Below are 18,890 nucleotides of genomic sequence, written 5' to 3'. Positions count from 1 at the left end.
CCCTGAGTGAAGCCACATGGACCTATCTATTTTCGCTCTTTCCACCAACGAAGCACATAATATCGTGTCAAAAAAGATGATGGTGATTGACTGTCTCTGCAATCTCTGCAATCCTCATTGGCCCGTTCTTTCAGCCAGGAATCCGATGTCACCAATGTTACACACACCAACTGCTCGAAATTGAAGCATGCTGACATGCACGACTTCCAATTTGGTCAGACTTTTGGGTCCTTGATCTGCCATTGATTGCGTGGTACTGTCCTGGACTGTGGTGCATATTCAGGATAGCCAGGAGCACGCAAAGACCTCAGCGGCAATAACGCACGGGAGGTAGATGAATGAGACACTAACAGGGTTCAGCGAGATTTGTAGTGCAGCCCGTGACTTCTCATGGCGCAACCAGGGTGGTCCCAGACGACTAACCGTCGATCACTGTCCCCTGTTATACTGTGCCGCGTCCTAATTCGGAGAGAATCATCTATTGATCAAATCATGCTGGCGGTTGGACTCAGTTCCGTAACCCGGTACCTGGTACGATCTAACGAACATTTGCAGCCACTTGATCCACTATCGAGATGGTATCACGATCTGTTAAGATTCAGTTACTAGATCGCGATAACTGCCAGGCTTTTTGAGATCTTAAATAGAGCTCAACCAACACCCGACCCACCCATAAATCTGATTGAACCCGCGAGACGAACGATTCCTTTATTAGAGATAATCGTCAAGCCGCACGCTGAGGTGATGGTGATAAACAGAGTCATCGGTCATTCCAATAATTGGCCGTCATGACTCGAGAGTTCGCCGAAATGTCCATGTCTGAGGGCGAATATCCTTGTAGCTAGTTGAGCGAAACATTTGAGGTACCAGCACTGGTGTCCAAGACAAGGTGTGTACTGAATGCTTCAAGGGTTGATATCATCTCGCCATATCAGCCCTGTTGATATCACAGATAGACTGGCTTGATCCCTCGATTACTGAAACCGTCGTATCGCAGTCCTCCTTTCTTCTCTCTTTGCAGACAACTCTCTTCACCTAGACCAGCTTCTAGTCTGTTGGCCCTTGTTGTCATGGTGTGTGTATTCATAACCCCTCAATTACAACACAATACCTAGGAGTCTATCCAATGACAATAGGCTTCGGAGATCTAGCATGGCCAAGTCTGGCAGTTCTTCAGAGAGTGGTGTCTTCCAAGTTCGAAAGGTGTCTTCAGCGCCTGTCCAACAGTACGCCATGGAACGCCTCATCAAGCCTTAATCGTACGATTGTTATTGTGTTGGCCATTGAGGACTGTTGTCTTAGAACTGTCCGTAACCCTTTTGCTTCAAAATCCGATGGCGCTTGGTTTCTCAAACCACCTTGATCTGTAAAGGAAGATACACTCCGAGCCTAAGAACGAGAATTATCGTTCCTGGGACTGGACCAAATGAATGACTAGTGAACACACCACACGTCGGACTCCATTATCCTGCATAGATGGAGACACAAAAGAATGCATGAGATATGAGGTGATTGGCGGGCTATCGATAGTTTACTTTGTGAAGGATAAATCTGACCTTCGCTAGAGAAGAGCTTCCTCCGACATCTTTCGTACTTGTTCCGGGTAGAAGCTCGCTGCCGATTGAGCTCCTCACCATCCGCTTGGAATCGAGGCATGAGGTAACAAGGTCACCGGCACATGGCGAGTTTCTCATTGTGATCCTGGCGAAAGATGAATCTTGCAGCATGAAGGGTGTGCCAATCTAGTATCAAATTCTTGAATTTCTTGCGAGCGGCTAGCAATGCATATTCGAACAACGGTGCTGGCGTGTATATGTTCAAGGAATACGCCGACTTATAGTGCTTGGTATATGACTGCAGCTGTAGGAATTTGTACCATTTAATGTGGTTTCACAAGTATACTCCTGTTCGGCTTCCACAACATGAACACATGTAAGTACATCGATGGCGCTCTTCGTTGTTGGGTAGATACTGTACGTGTCCATTGTGTACACACGTGAAACGAGGAGTTCCTCCCTATTGAAGTCGTTCGATATCTTATTGAATTCCAAGATGTAAAAAAACACTGATGATGTGCTTGTAACGAATGTTGGCTGTCCAAAACGAACGCTGGTTGTTTCCACGTAGCTCAACTCGCAAAATTACACGGCTCAAAGGCCGGAGCAACTCTGGCCAGCTTGGCCACGGGGGATACGCCGTACGGAGCTCCAAATACCGGAACATCTTTCTTAGTTGTAGTTAATTGTCCCCATCACTTCCTTGCTATTTGAGTCGGACGATCTTTACAAACTGAGATGGGCGAGGTCTGAATCTGCTTGTGTTTCGGGGTGAGGTCACAAGTGTACCTAAAACCTGCGTTTCTTCTTCGCGGGACCAGCTGCCGCCTTCTTCTCGAGTTCCTTCTTTAGTTCCTCGCGTCGCCTGTCAGCCCGCTCCTGCGAAGTTTCTCTTACTTTCGGCTCGGGAGTAGATGCCTTTGCATCAGATCGACCCCGTTGACCGCGTTCACTGGAACTTGGTGCTGGATCTTCCTGGGCGGCTGCTTGTCTCCCAATAACACCCAACTTTCGAGGCGGGCGATGTGAAACTGCAGCTGTGCTGGGTTCGCTGATTTCAATCACCTCCGGTTCAACAAGTGCAGAGCCTTTCTCAACTGGGTGCTTCGACTTAGCCCCTCCAATGCGTCCGAGACCACTCTTCTTTGCCAGGGACCGGGCAGGGGAAACAGACGACGGGATCGGGTCCTTGGCCGGAGGAGAAACCGCTTCATCGTCCTCCTCCGCTTCGGATGCCGTCTCCGAATCGTCTTGCTGCTGGTTCTTTGAATCCGACCTTCTCTGAGATAGCATTGGGCCAGGGGAAGACAGTGGGGTCGACTGCTTCTTTTTACCCAGTGCGCCCAGACGACGGGCTGGCTTGTCCGCCTTTTGTGCATTTCGAGCTGGTGATACACTGCCTGCTGATTCACCTTCTGTAGAGGCATCATCAGTGGCCAGTGTCTCCCTTGCGTCGGTTGATTTCCGTTTGGACGTAAGATGCGGGGGTGTAGATTGAACCTGGAAATCGTCCTCGACGAGACATATTTCCGTGTTCTTTGGGATCGAGGAGCTGTCTGTAACAGCCGCTTTGTGCTGCTGTTGGTGTGCAACAGACGAAACACCTTCGAAATTCCGCCACCATTGATCCAATTGAGGTGACTCGGTGCTGTTCGGCATCGGCTCGAATTCGAGCCCCCCGTTTTCGAAAACACTCTCAACTAATGATCGTGGATTATTGGGGCTGTCTTGTTTATACTGAAGATCCGCCTTCCAGCCCCTGCGATCGAAAGGCGTGAGGCCAGGCACCTTTTCTGCTGCTGCGACTCTGGATACTTTTTTCTTGCCGGACAGAACATTGAAGATATGCTCCATACCTGTTCCCATGGCTTCCAGTTTGTCCAAGAGTTTGGTCAGTACCGCGTCTTTATGCCCCAAGCTCCGAATTAGAGATGCAATCTCCAAGTCTTTTGCATGGTGTGCTTGTATTAATGGGAGCACAAGGTTCGTGGCTATGTTGATTGCGGGCAATTTCTTCAAGTACATGGGCCATTTGAGTGGCTGTAATCCAGGAATTTCGCAAGTGATATTCAGAGTGAGATCGTCCTCGCCTGCTTCAGACCTACTATCATGGTCTAAGCTAAGACTCGTGTCGTAGTGACCTGGCTGAGAAGAGTCCAAAGCAGTACTGATACTTGCCAAAAATTTGGCCATGTTATCTGGAGTATCACTGGGATCGATACTAGTGTTTTCATTCCACCCTCTCATGAAAATTGCCTTGCGATCGAGTGACTCTGTCCACATATTGGCCATGTCGGTTATGTGAATAGTGTACGCTGACGTATCTTTATGGAACGATACCAGGAGGACAGGCAGATCAGGGGACGACTGAAGCGGCAGGGGCCGCCATGACTTGTTAAGGGACATGGCTGATGAGGGAACGGGGCGACGTTGGTAGCAGTAGAGCAGTTCTACTCGCGAAAGCGACGGCGAGTGACAGTAACACTGCTACTGCAGATTTTCTTTGGTGAAGTGAGGTTGAGGTTGCTTGTATTTCAGCGTGAAGCCTGGAGCCGTAGATTTGACGGAAATCCTGTGGGGTCTAATTGCAGAAATGTAGGTATGCAAAGAAGCGGCGCACAGCATGCGAATCTGATGAGGATGTATACTGGAATAAGATTGAAAGGTCGTCGTTGCCGCCAGCCAGACTCGCCAAATACGACGAAGTCCGTGGTACAGGTTGACAGAGAGGGTGTGTCTGTCTGGATGTTCTTTCTTTTTGCGGCGTTCAAAGTCAAATGAAATATTTGGCTCGCCGACTCGTGTCACGGGCCACGGTAACATTCAACGAGAAGTATAGCAAGTTCCAAAGTCGCGCAACGTTTATGATATGAGCGTCAGTGTGGTATTATATGTCCTGCTGGTGATAGAAACGCGTGAGATTGACACGCGCAGGCATCGAAGGATCCTGTTAAGGTATCAGGCTAGTAGGTACCGCTCCAGCCTGCGGACAACACTCAGCCAATCATAGAGCTCCGTTGCGGAAGGCCAAGTCGAAACTGCCGGTGTTGACTTTAATCTGATTCAGCGCCTAAACTTAGGTAGTACCTACTGGGCTACCAGGTGACGGACAGGTAATTCACTGCTAGGAGGTAAGTAATTGGCTTAGGTAATTTATTTGCTGCCCAAATGCAATAATGGCATCCAAATAAGTTATCCTAAAGAAGACAAAGGTAATACGGAAATGCCGTGTTTCTTTATGGCTTCTGTAGCCAATCACGGCAATTATGATATTAGGCTTAAACAGCGACATTGAGTAGACCTCATGATGAATTCTCTCAAGCACCTAGGTAGGTATGTCAAGGTAGGGAAGAAAGCAAAGGGAGGGGAGATGATGGGAATGGCCTTTCTTTTATCTTTAAAGCCTGCACTCCGGTTACAACTGAAGGCCTTGAGGCTACTGGGTAGCAGAAAAAATAGCCTCCTAAGTCTTAGGGTATAAAAATAAGTAGTCTAATAATTGTACCCTAAGAAGCATAAAGTGTCTTACTATTTTCATCTCTTATGCTTCCAACGGTCACTTTTTCTGATGCCCTCAGGGGTAGGTAGCAGTAGGTAGGTATGGCATATTAAATTAAGCACAGACTGCGACAGAACAAACACGGGCAGATACTAGCCAATTACAGAAGGAGATCGGACACTAAACCCATAAAGATCTGTGAATCTCAGATCCCTCCAGTGGAAGCTTCGATCGCCAGGGACATCATGACGTATTTCAAATCGAAGTTTCACGCTTTCCAGTCAGCCACTTGTTGTTACTAAGTAAGGTATGGGTACAGTGTTAAAGAAAGCAGAGGCCAGGATGATTTGAGTAGGAAAATCTGGTGCGTTTTCTCCTTCATATACACAACCGAAACTGCCTTGCTGTGCTCCGTCCGTACACGCCTTTTCATGTCGCGATTTGGATCGCGCATGCAGGTACTATCTCTGAGAGTTTTGCAATTCTCTCTCAGATTACAATCACAAATACTTCGAAATAGTGCATTCTTGTCCTTTGCGAAATTCACAACAATGCCCTCGAAGAGACTCAAGCGCGAGTCCTCGTCTCCCTCAGCAGGTGGTACAGCTAAAAAGGCAAAGACCACCAAGACGAAGGGTTCCAGCTCAACAGATGCTTTACGGCAATCCCATCACAAAGCCCAGGAGGCCGAAGAGAACGGGATCGCAATCCGAAAGTTTTACCCACCAGAAATGAGCAATGCGCGAGCTCGCGCCTACAACGACAACGAGATTCCCCGCCCAATTGAAGTCCTGATTGATGCTCTCGAGGTCACGGCAAAGGAACGCAAAAACATCGATGTAAAGGATGCGATTGTTCACTGGTTCAAAATGGATTTGAGAATATCAGACAACAGAGCCTTGGCTTTGGCGAGCGACAAGGCGAAGGAAGCCGGTGTTCCGTTGATTGCTCTGTACATCATCAGTCCACAGGACTATGAAGCCCATCTCAGAGCCCCCGCGCGAATCGACTTTATGTTGCGGACACTTTCAGTTATCAAGGAAGACCTCGCAAAACTCGATATCCCACTCTACGTGGAGATAGTTGAGAAGAGGAAACACCTCCCCGATCGAATACTGGAGCTCATGGATGAATGGGGCGCAAGTCATATGTATGCCAATATGGAGTATGAGGTTGATGAACTGAGAAGAGAGGCTGCGATGATCAAGGATTTTGCAGAGAATGGCAAAGCACTCGAAGTCGTCCACGATACCTGTGTTGTCCCTCCAGGGGAGCTTCACACTGGTGCTGGAAAACAATACGCAGTCTACAGCCCGTGGTTCAAGACATGGATTGCACACATCCACGAGAATCTCGACCTATTGGAGCTGTACGAGCAGCCCGAGAAGAACCCAACCAGCGCACGTAAGAAGTACAAAAAGCTATTCGATGTTGAAATTCCTGAAGCGCCTAAGAGCAAACGACTTGGCGATGAGGAGAAGGTGCGATTACGCTCGCTGTGGCCATGCGGAGAGCACGAGGCAAAGAAGCGCTTGGACAAATTCTGTGAAGAGAGGATTGGAAACTACCACGAAAAGAGGAACATACCGGCAGATGCAGCCACATCCTCCCTGTCGGTCCATCTAGCGTCTGGGACAATCAGTGCGAGAACATGTGTGCGAACTGCGCGTGACAGAAACAAGACCAAAAAATTGAATGGAGGCAATGATGGCATCCAGACGTGGATTAGTGAAGTTGCATGGCGTGACTTTTACAAGCATGTTCTCGTCAACTGGCCCTACGTCTGGTAAGTACAGACTTTCTGGAAGTTTATTCATTCGCTAACATGAGCAGTATGAACAAGCCTTTCAAGCCAGAATACTCGAACATATCGTGGTCATATGATAACGACCACTTTGCGGCGTGGTGTGAGGGCCGGACAGGTTTTCCGATTGTTGATGCAGCTATGCGACAGATGAATACGATGGGCTATATGCACAATCGATGCCGTATGATCGTCGCTTCGTTCCTGGCAAAGGACCTTTTGTTGGATTGGTAAGATACTCCTCATGTCTTATTGGACTTGTTCATTAACTTGAATATAGGCGAAAAGGCGAGAGATACTTCATGGAACATCTCGTTGATGGTGACTTTGCCTCGAACAACGGCGGCTGGGGTTTTAGTGCTAGTGTTGGTGTCGACCCTCAACCATACTTCCGTATCTTCAATCCTTTGCTACAGAGTGAAAAGTTTGACCCTAACGGCGATTACATACGCAAGTGGGTTCCTGAACTGAAGGACCTAGACAGTAAGGCGATCCATGATCCGTATAATCGAAAGGCCGGTCCCCGAGCCAAGAAGAACAGATACCCCGAACCTATCGTCACACACAAGGATTGCCGGGAGCGAGCGTTGGCGGTCTATAAAGAGGGACTTGCTGTTGATGAGTGAGATGACTGGGCAATTTTGACACACTTGTCCAAGTTATTTGAGATGCAAGGAAGCATTCGGGGTAATATTTCTACTAGTCTAAGATAGATACCCTATCCAGAGTATAAATTTGGAACTGATATTGGCAAGTATGTAGTCTAATACTGGCCTGAAGCAATAGTAGCGCCTAAGGCACAATAGTTCCGGAATATGTTTCTCAATATCGAACAACGAGTTTTGTACAAGGCGACTGGAACACATACGTTTATATTTGAACGCTTTGTCATGTAAAGCATTGCGTATGTGATAACAGAACAGGCAAAAATTCATAGTTGCAAGTGGTCTGTGGGACTGGTATCTACGTAATGGCTGGATGTCCTCGGAGGATGATGTCAAGTCGATAACAATTGCACATACTCAAGATAATCACATAATTGAAAATTCATGTTAGACCCGTATCTGTACCATAGCAAACGACTTGAGCGCTACGGCTTTTTCAGAGCCTAGTCAATCTGCGGCATGGAGACTATCGGAGTAGCCCCAGAATCCTCGGAGTGGGTTGACTTGTGAAGTCTGTCCGAGGAGACTTCGCCAGCCGTATCGGGGGGGAGTGTAACCAGTTCATCACATCTTCAAACACGGATTCGGGATATCGTAATGTTGTCTCAAAATCGAGCCGAACGCCTCGAAGTGGATTTGCTAGATGCAGCCAACCCTAGTTTCTTTCACCCATTGCCTTCGTGCCCGAACCCAAAACCCTGTGGTCCATTCGTATCAGAATTCCTTGTCGAGGATTCTCAGAACCAGATGTCGAGTACCTTTTTCCCACGCTTTATTGATTTATCGCTGTCCGCTCCAGACGCTCTTGAGAAGGCCATCGCGCTGGGCCAGTCGGTTGAGGGAGTCGTCGCTCTCGCCCATGGCTCGGACGAAACCGCAGAGGGCGTAGACGTGGTTCTCGCCCTGGACGGCACGGCCGTTCTCATCAACCTTGGCGATGGAGATCTGGACAGAGCCGTGATCCTTGGCCTTGATGATGCGGTTGGTGGCACTGCACTTGCGGGGGACGTAACTGGTGATTCCGTATCAGTATCATGATTCATCTATTCCTTCGCATGTCCATATGCAATGTCCTAGGTGATGTCTTACAGGTCCACAATCTCGCCGCGGTCGTTCTCCATTTTGGCTGATTTGAAGAGGAGTGGTTTTGGGTGGTTTTGAGTGGTAGTGTCGGCGGGAGGTCAGGTCGTCGCAAGTGGGAGAAGGAGAACGTTTAAGGTGTTTTTCAATTTTGTGGTGTGGGGCTGATTCCGGCCCTATTGAGCTCATCGCTCCTTCCTCTCATGCCTTCAGTCACGTGGGTGCCTAGTCATGTGACGACGCGTGCCATCGCGAAAGCCAAGCTGCATTCCTAGCGTGAGTTTGGCGGCGGACCCCCTTGCCTAAGGGCGAACCATCGTCTCATGACCGCAAGACTTAAAAAAAGGCAATCAAGGCGTTCCTAAACAATGACCCCGCCGTTTCGTATTTTCAACGTCTTTTCAACCACGACATTACTCTGCTACGAATAGAGGGCCTGAGATGCGCTGTGCGCTCTCGGTCTATAATCTTGAGCGCTATGGTATCCCCTGATGTCTCCGAGCTGTCGCCACTTAGCGATACAAGACGCCAGCTACTTCATGTTAATTCTTCATCCCCTGGCCTTCCACCGCTCCGGGAGGTCCTCGCAAACAGTCAGCTTCAGAATCAGAATGGGTACGGGAATACTATATTACCAATGAATGAGACATTGGGCTTCATTACCACCCATCATCTGCAGTCTTCAGAATCAATGTCAAAGGTCACTTCGGCACCTTTATTTGGGACATCTGTTCCTGTCACCAATTTTAATACCGCCGCGAACTTGGGTGAACTTTCGACCAATGGTGGCTTCATAGCTGGGGATTCTGCTGTTCCGAACCAACAGGAAGATGATATCGTAGTAGTCAAGATCACTGGGAAATCGACCAGGAAGCCTCGAAAACCGAAAGTGCCAAAACCAGCTGCGCCGAAACGAACTAAATCGGTTCCATCAGCCAAGTCACAAACTTCCAAAGACGACACTGGCGACAAAGACATCGACGATGCTCAAGTGAAGTCTAAGGCAAAGAAAAAAAGAACTGGTACTATGAGTAATCATTTTCCCCCACCACAAGAACCCAGCGCACCTGAAAAACTTGAGAAGGTCGACGTGAATAAACCCCTTCATCTGGAACAAGCACCTGCGCGGAGATTGGACTGGACTCCTCCGGCTCAGAAAACAGTGGTCAACATTGATTCAGACTCGTCCGCTTTCAAAACGTTGGGCTCTTCTGAGGCGGATCAGCCACTTCCAGTCTTCAAGAATCTTGTAGGTGGCTACGCCTGCGCAGAACAGCCTTCAGAATCAGCATGCCGCACTGCACAAGCTTCAGATGAAGATTCAAGCTTTCTCAAAAAAAGGAAGCGCATTGAGCTCTTGGCTACTAAAGCGACAAGCTCCTCGGCGATGGAACCCGAGAAGTCACCCACAAAGAAACCCCCAAAGAAGAAGAAGCCCACAACAATTACAGAACTTGCCACTGCTGCATACAGGGTGCCTAGTCAGCCCAACCCTGAACCATCAAGCCCTTCGCTGTTGGATCACTTCTCGATCGTCAAGAATGGCACTGATGCTGCTGTTGATGCGCAGTCAAACAATCCCAAAGGCAAAGGGAAGCAGCGGCGCAAAACTACGAAAGCTCCTAAAAAGAAAGCACCACCCAAACCCGTTTTGCTATCGCCAAATGCTGCTTTAGCACAGGTTGCTAACCAAGATTTTGTTTTTGGGACCTCCAGTCAGCTGGCTAGGGAAGAGTCACCAACTGTCTTGAAAGATCTTCAAGCTGCTCTGAGACAATCAAATCAGAACGAAGATATAGGCTTTGCCATACCCATTCATAGTGACGGTACCGAACCGCAACAACAACGTGGCAAGCTCTGGGACGCAGCCGCTCGGAATGCCGAAGGAGATCTCTTTGACGTCGAAGTCGTAAATCTGACTGAGGACACATCGATACTGCCGGTGGAGGGCACCAATTCAAACCCATTTGGATACCATGTGGGCGGAGATGACAGCATTATCACTATTGAGAGCCATGCTCCAAGTGACCATGGCCCTAGTGTTGAGTTGCCGGAAACTTCAGCATTTCCCGGTGAAAGGGCAATGCATGCCTCGGAGGGTGGTTCCCCCTACTTTTCCGACAGCGACTTTTCAGCCAGCACGAACATTGGCCCATCGAGAACTGAGCAGAACAATGCCGCCGATGGGGCTTTAGTAACACCGACAGAGGAAATCGAGAGACTGCCTGAACTTCCGCCACAGCTACCAAGGCCTAATTACGAGGGCTTTACAGACATCCGCTTGGCAAAAGAAATCAAGAAATTCGGCTTCAAACCCATCAAACGAAGAAGCGCAATGATTGCCTTGCTAGATCAATGCTGGCAGAGCAAGGCTCGTATAGGCCAGGCAAGTTTTCACGCCACAGCTATATCGCCTGCTGCAAGGCCCAAAGCCACAAAGATCTCCAAAATAAAGACTCCCCCAAAAGCCGCAAAGAGCCCCAAAAAGCCCAGAGGTCAATCGCGGAGGAACAGCGTTAGTGCTTCGGAGCCTCAAGAACCGCCGCCTTCCGCTCAACCCCCTGAAACTCCGAAGCGACGTCCTGGCCGGCCAAGAAAGGACAGCCTAGATTCATCGCCAGGCATTACTTCCCCCTCCAAGCGCAAGTCTGCTTCGCCATCAAAGCGTACAATATCATCTCGCCGGGGCAAAGCTTCTCAACCGCCTGTGATCGAAATTCCTGACTCCGAAGATGACGGGAGCGACCTCTCATCTTCACCGCAGTCTAATCTTCAACAGACCTTTCCTTCTTCGGCCCCGTTGGATATATCTATCACAACAAATGATGACACAGAGTCAATCCTTGCAGTCACGCATACCAAAGAGGAGGTGGCTCTGTTTGAGCATATCACCAATGCTGTCAAGTCCACTCCACGGACTACAGACCCGCAAAAACCATCATGGAATGAAAAAATACTTCTTTACGAACCCATCATACTGGAGGACCTCGCAACATGGCTTAATACAGGCGAGCTTAATCGAGTGGGTTATGATGGAGAGGTGAACCCCAACGATGTGAAGAAATGGTGCGAATCTAAAAGTGTATGTTGCGTGGCGCGAGAAAACCACCGTGGCAAAGAACGAAAGCGATTTTAATAAAACTCGATGGCGAGTATGGCGTTCCTTCTCTGGCATTACTATATCAGCATCATTGTCTACTTTCACATGCGTTGTTTCTTTTTGCTTTTTTTCTATTCAACATGGCGTCCGATATCCTGCCATGACTTTTGGCGAGGCTGGTCGGAAAATTGGAAGAGTCTGTACTCACTATGCAACTAGACAAAGACGAGCTTTATGTTTATACGACAACGATGATGAATACAGTTATAAACGACAGGGTCGCCTCTCAGAGGCATCCTCCCGCATACACATTCTGGTCCCTCCCTTCATGTCCAAGTGCGCCGGCGCGGGTATCAATCCATATTCTTTCCTTCAGTCTACTTCTTCTTTTCAGGTGTCTTGCTTTTCTCAGGTTTCTTGTTTGATCCCTGTTGTGCCCAAACATCAGGCAACTCCTGCCCTTTCTCCCACCTTTCCATACTGTTGCTATTAGTGCTGCAAAACAAGAGCTTTTCGGGAGATCTTACGGAGATTGGTCAGACATGCTGATTCAATGATGTTTGGAGATTCTTATGACGATGGTGAGGTTTGCTAAATACTGGCAGGTTTTGGGTGCGTACAGAAGAAATCGTGAGAATGACTTGGTTGTTAGAACAAAAGGTCCTGATTTGGGGGGTCGGCAAGTCACTAATTTATATTTCCAGGCTGTGGTAGTCTTACTACCAAGGTGTATCTCTCGCTTGCTACAGCACAACCTCATCAGGACCGGCCTTCGATACTTCGATCATGAGCCATACCACCAGACACCAATGATATCACACCACATCAGTTGCGGCTCTGCTCTTGCCTTTCTATTCTACTAGATCACACCATTAAGCAGGACGACGCTGCATCCTTTCTTTCCTACCGCGATGGGGTGTGGCTCTTTTATCGGTCTACCCGCGATGCATCTGATGGTGCAAATGATGCGCCAATGACGACTCGGGGGCCTGGCTTGCGCTGTTAAGAAAGCCAATTTGGGGCACATGAGACGGCTGCGCTGTCGACGCATAACAGCTCGGATACCTTATCGGGGAAAAGGATGCCGTTAGCACATCGGGGTCCTTGTCATGACCCTAGGTAATGGTTGCAAACTTCTTGGAAAGGTTGACCGTCCACCTCTGTGGTAGATCATGACAGCTCATCAAGCATCTCGAATACTGCAGCTAACTTCCCTGGTGTATGGGGTCTTTCATGGGGCAATGGACCGGTGAAATCTCGATGACGGATCTATCCTTCCAGTTCTGTTTGCTAGATCTGGTTTCCATCTTCTTGATCTATGGGGAAACCATTATCATGCCACAGGGATTTGATTGCGACTTTCCATCTTGGTCTACGGTCATGCTTCCAATTTCACCCAAGCTTCGACGGTTGAACCCCGCCAACGGCCCGGTTAGCCTTTGGAAACCCTTAACTACATCCATGACATGCATAAACAGACCACACCAACAGCCGACCCTCATTTAAGCCAACGAATCAGTGGGCAATATTTACTTGGCAATGCTACAGTCCGGTCTCCCGAACTGGCGTCACTCATAGGTGATGCTGAATCACATCTCATAGCTGTGGCAAGAGTGAGGCTCTGCTTCGAAAGATTGGCGCCCACAACTTCACCGGATTCGGTGTCTCAGACCGTTATTCACCATACTCGCCATAAGACTTTTACTTGTCGGTCCCTCAGTGGTGGAATGTTTATCCAAGTAGGGCAGCTGAGCAAAGATCTCATACTGCATTGACTCCCTGTGCCGCGCCATTGAGCGAGGATCAGAACTATAGAGGGGAAAGTGGCAGAATATTGGAGCTCATGTCAGGTGGGAATGCTGGCAAGTATCGCGGCGCAAAGGGTTGCGTTGGTGCACTAGCTCAAGAGCTAAAGCGACCTGATTGTGACCATGATTTGAGCCAATATTATTGTGCCAACAAAGAATTCATCCAGAAGAGGGGCCACATTGCTGATACTGTAGAGTCGCCGGCTCCGATGCGGCTTCTCAAGCCCAAGATATTCGGCTTTGATTCATACTCCGCTCCGGCCTTGGTGGGGCCGTACTGTATAATATCAGGGTTTAATCACCCCAGATCAATTCGTTGAACCGTCAACGAGCAAGCATCTTGAATTCTTCAGGACAGTTGATCAGGGAGTGTTACTTCAAGAAGACAAACCATTCTATTTGCTTGGTATGCCACCATCAAGTGATCAGCTGCTCCGAGGACACAATCTAGCCAAGTGAGATAAGGAATTCGGGAGACATATCGCACGCCAAGTGAGTTTTGATGTGTTCAATTCAGCTGTCAGGAGAAAGCCGCATATTCACGGCATTGCAGACTACCAATCGCATCTTTCAATTGACGTAACATCCCATGTAATCTAGCGGGATGTGTCAAGTGATACCAACTATCTGGGTTGCCTCAAACCTTCGAAGCCACTATCATAACGTGCGGAAAGCGATCTCGCTTTTGTAAGAGCCGATCAATGCAAGGCAATCGAATTGTGATATGTCATAAACCCCACCAGTTTAATTAAATGACTTCATGTCAAGCATCATGTTGCGAAAAGAAATGCCGTCCTAATGGTGGTTCGTGATATCAAATGCCGTAAGGGCTGTTGTGCTGATAAGCTTGGTCCATCCTGGCGAACTAAGTGTAAGCATAGATCCTCAGGTTGGTAAGTACAAACTTCGATTTTAACTAGACGTCATTGCTACTGGAACTCCGCTTTTGCATGTGAAGATCAACGGCATTCTTAAATTGCTTACATATTTACTTGAGTTCAGCCAAAATGACGGGCGAACCGGGTTGCTCAACAGCTTAAGTAGAAGGCGTATAACATCGAGGCTCAAGAAAGCAACGTCCAGTTAATGGCATGAGCTCGGTGATATTGTCAGTCTCCGTCGACTATTGGCTGATTATAACCAATAGTGAGTGCATTGACTTGACATTCTTAAAACGTTAGTTTAGACGTTATGACAAGTTCATGGAACCCCTCTCCTCTGCAGACGGATGGGGGTCTTCGGAGGCTGGGGGAGCCCAATACCGCAAACAATTTCACGATTTTTGCACCCAGCTACATGGTAAATAATGACGGGATTAACTATAAAGTTTACAGTTTATAGTTATCGATATCATCGAGAGAACCGTTGGTTGTAGCACAGACTCTGCAGCACAGGCATGGCTCAGATCAGACGCAATTCTTTGATGACGACAACAACAGACTCTCGTCTTTAGTGCTAATACCGAACGCGGAGTTAGTGCTGACTTGGCCGATATCAATGAATAATCATAGAACGAAGCCATCAAATAGAAAATCAGGTCTCGTGCAGGTTCTGTATGCTCTGAGACAGGTTGTTAGCGTTGACCCCCATGCCGTACATTCCATGCTATTCTGCCCTACGACCCTACTAGGTAGGAAAATGACAACATGGAAGAAAGTCCCCGGAATTTTAGTGAGGGTTGTCCGCCAGGTGCTACCTTGGCTGGTTGGGTACAGCACAGTACAGTACCTGCCACTTACTAACACTAACTTGGTACTGTACTACTACCAACTGTCACTGTCAGCTCGGCCGGCTCGTTTATTTGACGGGCGTCCAGTTGGTGCCAAGGCAGGGCCGGCACCCCAGGGATCGTCAATACAACGCGACCTAGCAATCCATTCAAACTCCCCACCAACTCATTCTCTTTCAGGTACCCATACCCAGACCCAGGGTCTCTCGCCAACGTCCCCGTCCCGCATCGTCTCTTATGTTTCACAGCTACAGCCTTCTCAGCCTCTTCTTGGCCCCTTCTGGCTTTGCGACGGAAGTCTGTTGGAGACTTGACATCTTACCTGACAGTGGGGGTTTCGCCTGCGTTACCGCACCTGGTCGTTGATGGCCTCTCGCCCGCATTCCGTCCATTCCAAGCCCACGGCACCCGTCTGCAAACTATTCGCCTGTTCTTTTGACCTACCCCACGTACTCTCATTACCGTGACTCGATTATCGTTATCATCGCGCGCGTCTGGCCAACGTAACACGACAATGTCCAACTACATGGATGGTTTATCCCTTGGACCCGGCTTCAACAACGTCGGCATGTCTGAGGGGCTTGACTCTGCACAACAGTCCACAACGTCGCCGTCATCCATATCCCACCAAGATGCCTCCTTCCACACCCAGCCGACTTCTTTTCAAGGCAACGTTACTGTTTATCAAACAACAGGTCCCGATGCCCATACAAGCCCGATCCAGCAACCCGGAAGCAATACCCCCGCCCTGAACCCGCGATCATGCGTAACCTGTCGCCGCCGGAAAGTTCGTTGCGACAAGCAGATGCCTTGTTCCAACTGTCGTCGAGCACAGATCCCATGTGTCTTTCCCGCTCCCGGAAGGGCACCACGGCAGCCGCGCCGAAAAGACCCAAATGCGCCACCCAAAAACTCAAGCCAACGTGAAATAGAGTTGATGAAGAGACTGAGGAAGTTGGAGGGAATCGTAGAAGAATTAAGCGGTCAGATCGAGGTTGAGTCAGGGGGCAAAGGTCAATCATCAGCCAGTTCGCCTGAAGCTGTGCATCCAGGTCAAATCAATTCCTTTGACACCTCAGCACATAATACCCAACGACACCTGTCAAATGCGTCCTCACAGCAAGGTAATGCCAGAATCACTGGTGAAAGCCCGCAAGGCAGCGAGGCTATAAGTGAGCAGAGCGAGAGTACCCGCAAAAGTATGCATAAAAAGTTTGGTCGGTTAGTCTTGAACGACAACGATACCAGCGGAAGTCGAAAATACGTCAGTCATGGACTTTGGGCAAAACTTAATGACGAGGTTGGTTTATATCAAATCGTTGTAAACTTGTAGCTGACTTGTAAAACCAGCTCGACTCGATACGAGAAGAAACACAAAGACTCACCGATGAAGACTTTGACGAATCCGACATAGAAGAAACGCCAGATAGTTCACCCGCAGCTACGCTCTCGGCAAACCATAATGCTTTCATTTTCGGATATCGCTCCACAGAGGTTGATTTGGACAAATACTGGCCTATGCCGACAGTCATCCCATTCCTGTGGTCTGTATACCAGGAGAACGTGGAGCCATTGCTTAAGGTGCTTCATATACCCACTATGGAGCCGGTTTTTCGAGATGCGAGAAGGGACCACAAACAGCTCTCCCCTGGGAACGAAGCACTAGTCTGGGCGATATACTACGCCGCAATAACATCACTAGACCCTGATGAGGTATAGCAAAGTCATCAGCTACAACGACAAGAGATGCTAACTTGGATACAGGTTCGAGCCAATCTTGGTGTCAACAAAGAGGATGTCCTTGTACAGTACCGTTTCGCCGTTGAACAGGCGCTCGCCAAAGCCAACTTCCTCAACTCGTTAGACACTCCGATTATGCAAGCTTTGCTCATCTTCCTTCTTGTAGTTAAGGGCCAAGATGGAAGCCGCTTCTGTTGGTCTTTGACAGGTCTAGTAGCTCACCTGGCTCAGGGCATGGGTCTTCACCGCGATGGATCACATTTTGGGTTGAGCCCCTTTGAGACGGAGATGCGGAGACGTCTCTGGTGGTCATTACTCTTATTGGACCTTCGGTCGGCCGATGAGTTGGGTACCGACCTTATTATTTCGGACTATGACACGCAGATGCCAAGCAACATCAACGATGCTGACATCAAGCCCGACTCAACAGAGGCTCCTGAGCCCAGAGAAGGCCATTCTGATTGTGCGGTGGCGATCGTTCGTTTTGAGATTGCAGGGTTCGGCAGGCGCCTTGTTCGACTTTCATCTGCATCCATGTCATTCTGTCCCAAAGGCATGCCTTTCGAAAACACTACTCTTGCTGAACGAGAAAACATGCTCATCGACGTTTATCGGAGGGTTGAGCACAAATTTCTGAAGCACGTCACGGCCGACACTGATCCTTTGTATTGGATGGCGGCCTCGATCGCTCGTATTATTATGGCCAAGATGACTCTAGTTATATATCAGCCAGTACTCTTCCCTGGTTCCGAGGGAGAAGGTGCGCTTTCAGATGAGGCGAGAGAGCGAGCCTACTTGGCAGCACTTGAAATCGCGGAATACAATCACATATTGAGCAACGATACAAGATGTAAGCAGTTTAGGTGGTTGTTCAAAACCTACACCAACTGGTCTGCCATGGCCTACTTTCTCATAGCCAGTTGCCGTCGGCCATGGACCCCTCTCGTGGAGCGTGGTTGGGAAGCGATCAATGGGTATGAGGATCACCCAGCGCAGCTTGTGAAATCTGGCGACAATACATCTGTCGTGATGCCTATAAGGAAACTTTACTTGAGAGCACAAAGACACCGTGCGGCAGAGATTATCCGGCTTCGCAACAACCCCGAAGAAGCTCGTCGGTTGGAATTTGAAGAAAGGACAAACCCTAGGTACCAAACTCGATTTGGACAGGAAACTGATCGGAATGTCAACAAGATGGACGAGATCAGGGGAAAATGGAGGTATCTGGTACGCGCTGACGGAAGTAACATACCGACGTCTACCCCAGCTGAGCTCAGTCCTGTGGCACTGCCAGAAATACCCCAACCCACACAAGCACAAATCCCATCTCGCCCTCGGACACCGTCAGTCAACGATATTCCAGGAAGCTTTGATCTCTCGGATACGACAATGAACTTTATGAACGATATGATGGCACAGGGCACAAACTTCAACATGGCAGGCTTCTGGCCAATGAACGACGTCGGTGCAGCCCAGATGAAGGCCATGAATACTGCGGCAACGCCCATGACTACAACTGCCCAGATGCCGCAACCACAAACGACGCAAGTATTAGACATGGGTCAGCAGTTTCAACCCCAGTCTATGCAACTACCTAAAGACGAGATCCCGCCGCCCTATCTCTGGGATGGTTCTTACCCGACCATGAACCCAAACTATGATCAAACAGCGGGTATGGATGATATCGACATGCTTGGGGAAGATTTTAATTGGCACCACTGGAGCCAAAATGTTCGTGGTATGTAGATAGATGCTCCACCAGCAAAAAAAAGATGGTGAGTTAACCAAGACTATATTAGTTTGGAAGACTATAGATGGTGTGTATTGGGGGTGAATGTGCTTGTATGATACCCGTTGAGATATTTGTTGTGAGCCGATGAATCTAGACAATCTTCTTTCCGTAATCTAG

At 48.7% G+C, this 18,890-nt stretch overlaps 5 protein-coding genes across 5 annotated transcripts; 3 read left to right on the top strand and 2 right to left on the bottom strand.

The window, feature by feature from the left end:
* Nucleotides 1-2,165: 2,165 nt before the first annotated feature.
* Nucleotides 2,166-4,059, bottom strand: EDB82DRAFT_96450 (XRCC4-like factor-domain-containing protein). Its single transcript, XM_025725045.2, has one exon. It carries the CDS (start codon nucleotides 3,960-3,962, stop codon nucleotides 2,346-2,348), a length of 1,617 nt encoding a protein of 538 aa, XP_025588212.1. The 5' UTR covers nucleotides 3,963-4,059; the 3' UTR covers nucleotides 2,166-2,345.
* A 1,219-nt stretch (nucleotides 4,060-5,278) lies between these two features.
* Nucleotides 5,279-6,910, top strand: EDB82DRAFT_491311 (DNA photolyase; the record flags this gene model as incomplete). The annotated part of the gene is made up of 2 exons (XM_025725056.2): nucleotides 5,279-6,841; nucleotides 6,889-6,910. A coding segment is annotated over exon 1 (1,277 nt), but the record flags the coding sequence as incomplete, so codon positions are not given.
* Nucleotides 6,911-8,304: 1,394 nt separating this feature from the next.
* Nucleotides 8,305-8,758, bottom strand: EDB82DRAFT_458245 (40S ribosomal protein eS21; the record flags this gene model as incomplete). Its single annotated transcript, XM_025725067.2, has 2 exons — nucleotides 8,614-8,758; nucleotides 8,305-8,536 (listed from the first exon to the last, which is right to left on the bottom strand). The coding sequence occupies exons 1-2, from the start codon at nucleotides 8,643-8,645 to the stop codon at nucleotides 8,305-8,307; spliced, it is 264 nt and encodes an 87-aa protein (XP_025588214.1). The 5' UTR covers nucleotides 8,646-8,758.
* A 159-nt stretch (nucleotides 8,759-8,917) lies between these two features.
* Nucleotides 8,918-12,008, top strand: EDB82DRAFT_96343 (uncharacterized protein). The gene has a single exon (XM_025725078.2). It carries the CDS (start codon nucleotides 9,083-9,085, stop codon nucleotides 11,738-11,740), a length of 2,658 nt encoding a protein of 885 aa, XP_025588215.1. The 5' UTR covers nucleotides 8,918-9,082; the 3' UTR covers nucleotides 11,741-12,008.
* A 3,747-nt stretch (nucleotides 12,009-15,755) lies between these two features.
* EDB82DRAFT_420825 (fungal-specific transcription factor domain-containing protein) lies at nucleotides 15,756-18,727 on the top strand (the record flags this gene model as incomplete). Its single annotated transcript, XM_065607590.1, has 3 exons — nucleotides 15,756-16,541; nucleotides 16,592-16,954; nucleotides 16,988-18,727. The coding sequence occupies 3 exons, from the start codon at nucleotides 15,756-15,758 to the stop codon at nucleotides 18,725-18,727; spliced, it is 2,889 nt and encodes a 962-aa protein (XP_065465878.1).
* Nucleotides 18,728-18,890: the final 163 nt, after the last annotated feature.

Source organism: Fusarium venenatum, assembly GCF_020744135.1.
Source record: "Fusarium venenatum strain MPI-CAGE-CH-0201 chromosome Unknown EDB82scaffold_1, whole genome shotgun sequence".
NCBI lineage: Eukaryota > Fungi > Ascomycota > Sordariomycetes > Hypocreales > Nectriaceae > Fusarium > Fusarium venenatum.
The sequence above is the reverse complement of the archived record's forward strand: the minus strand, read 5'-3'. Positions and strand labels throughout refer to the sequence as shown.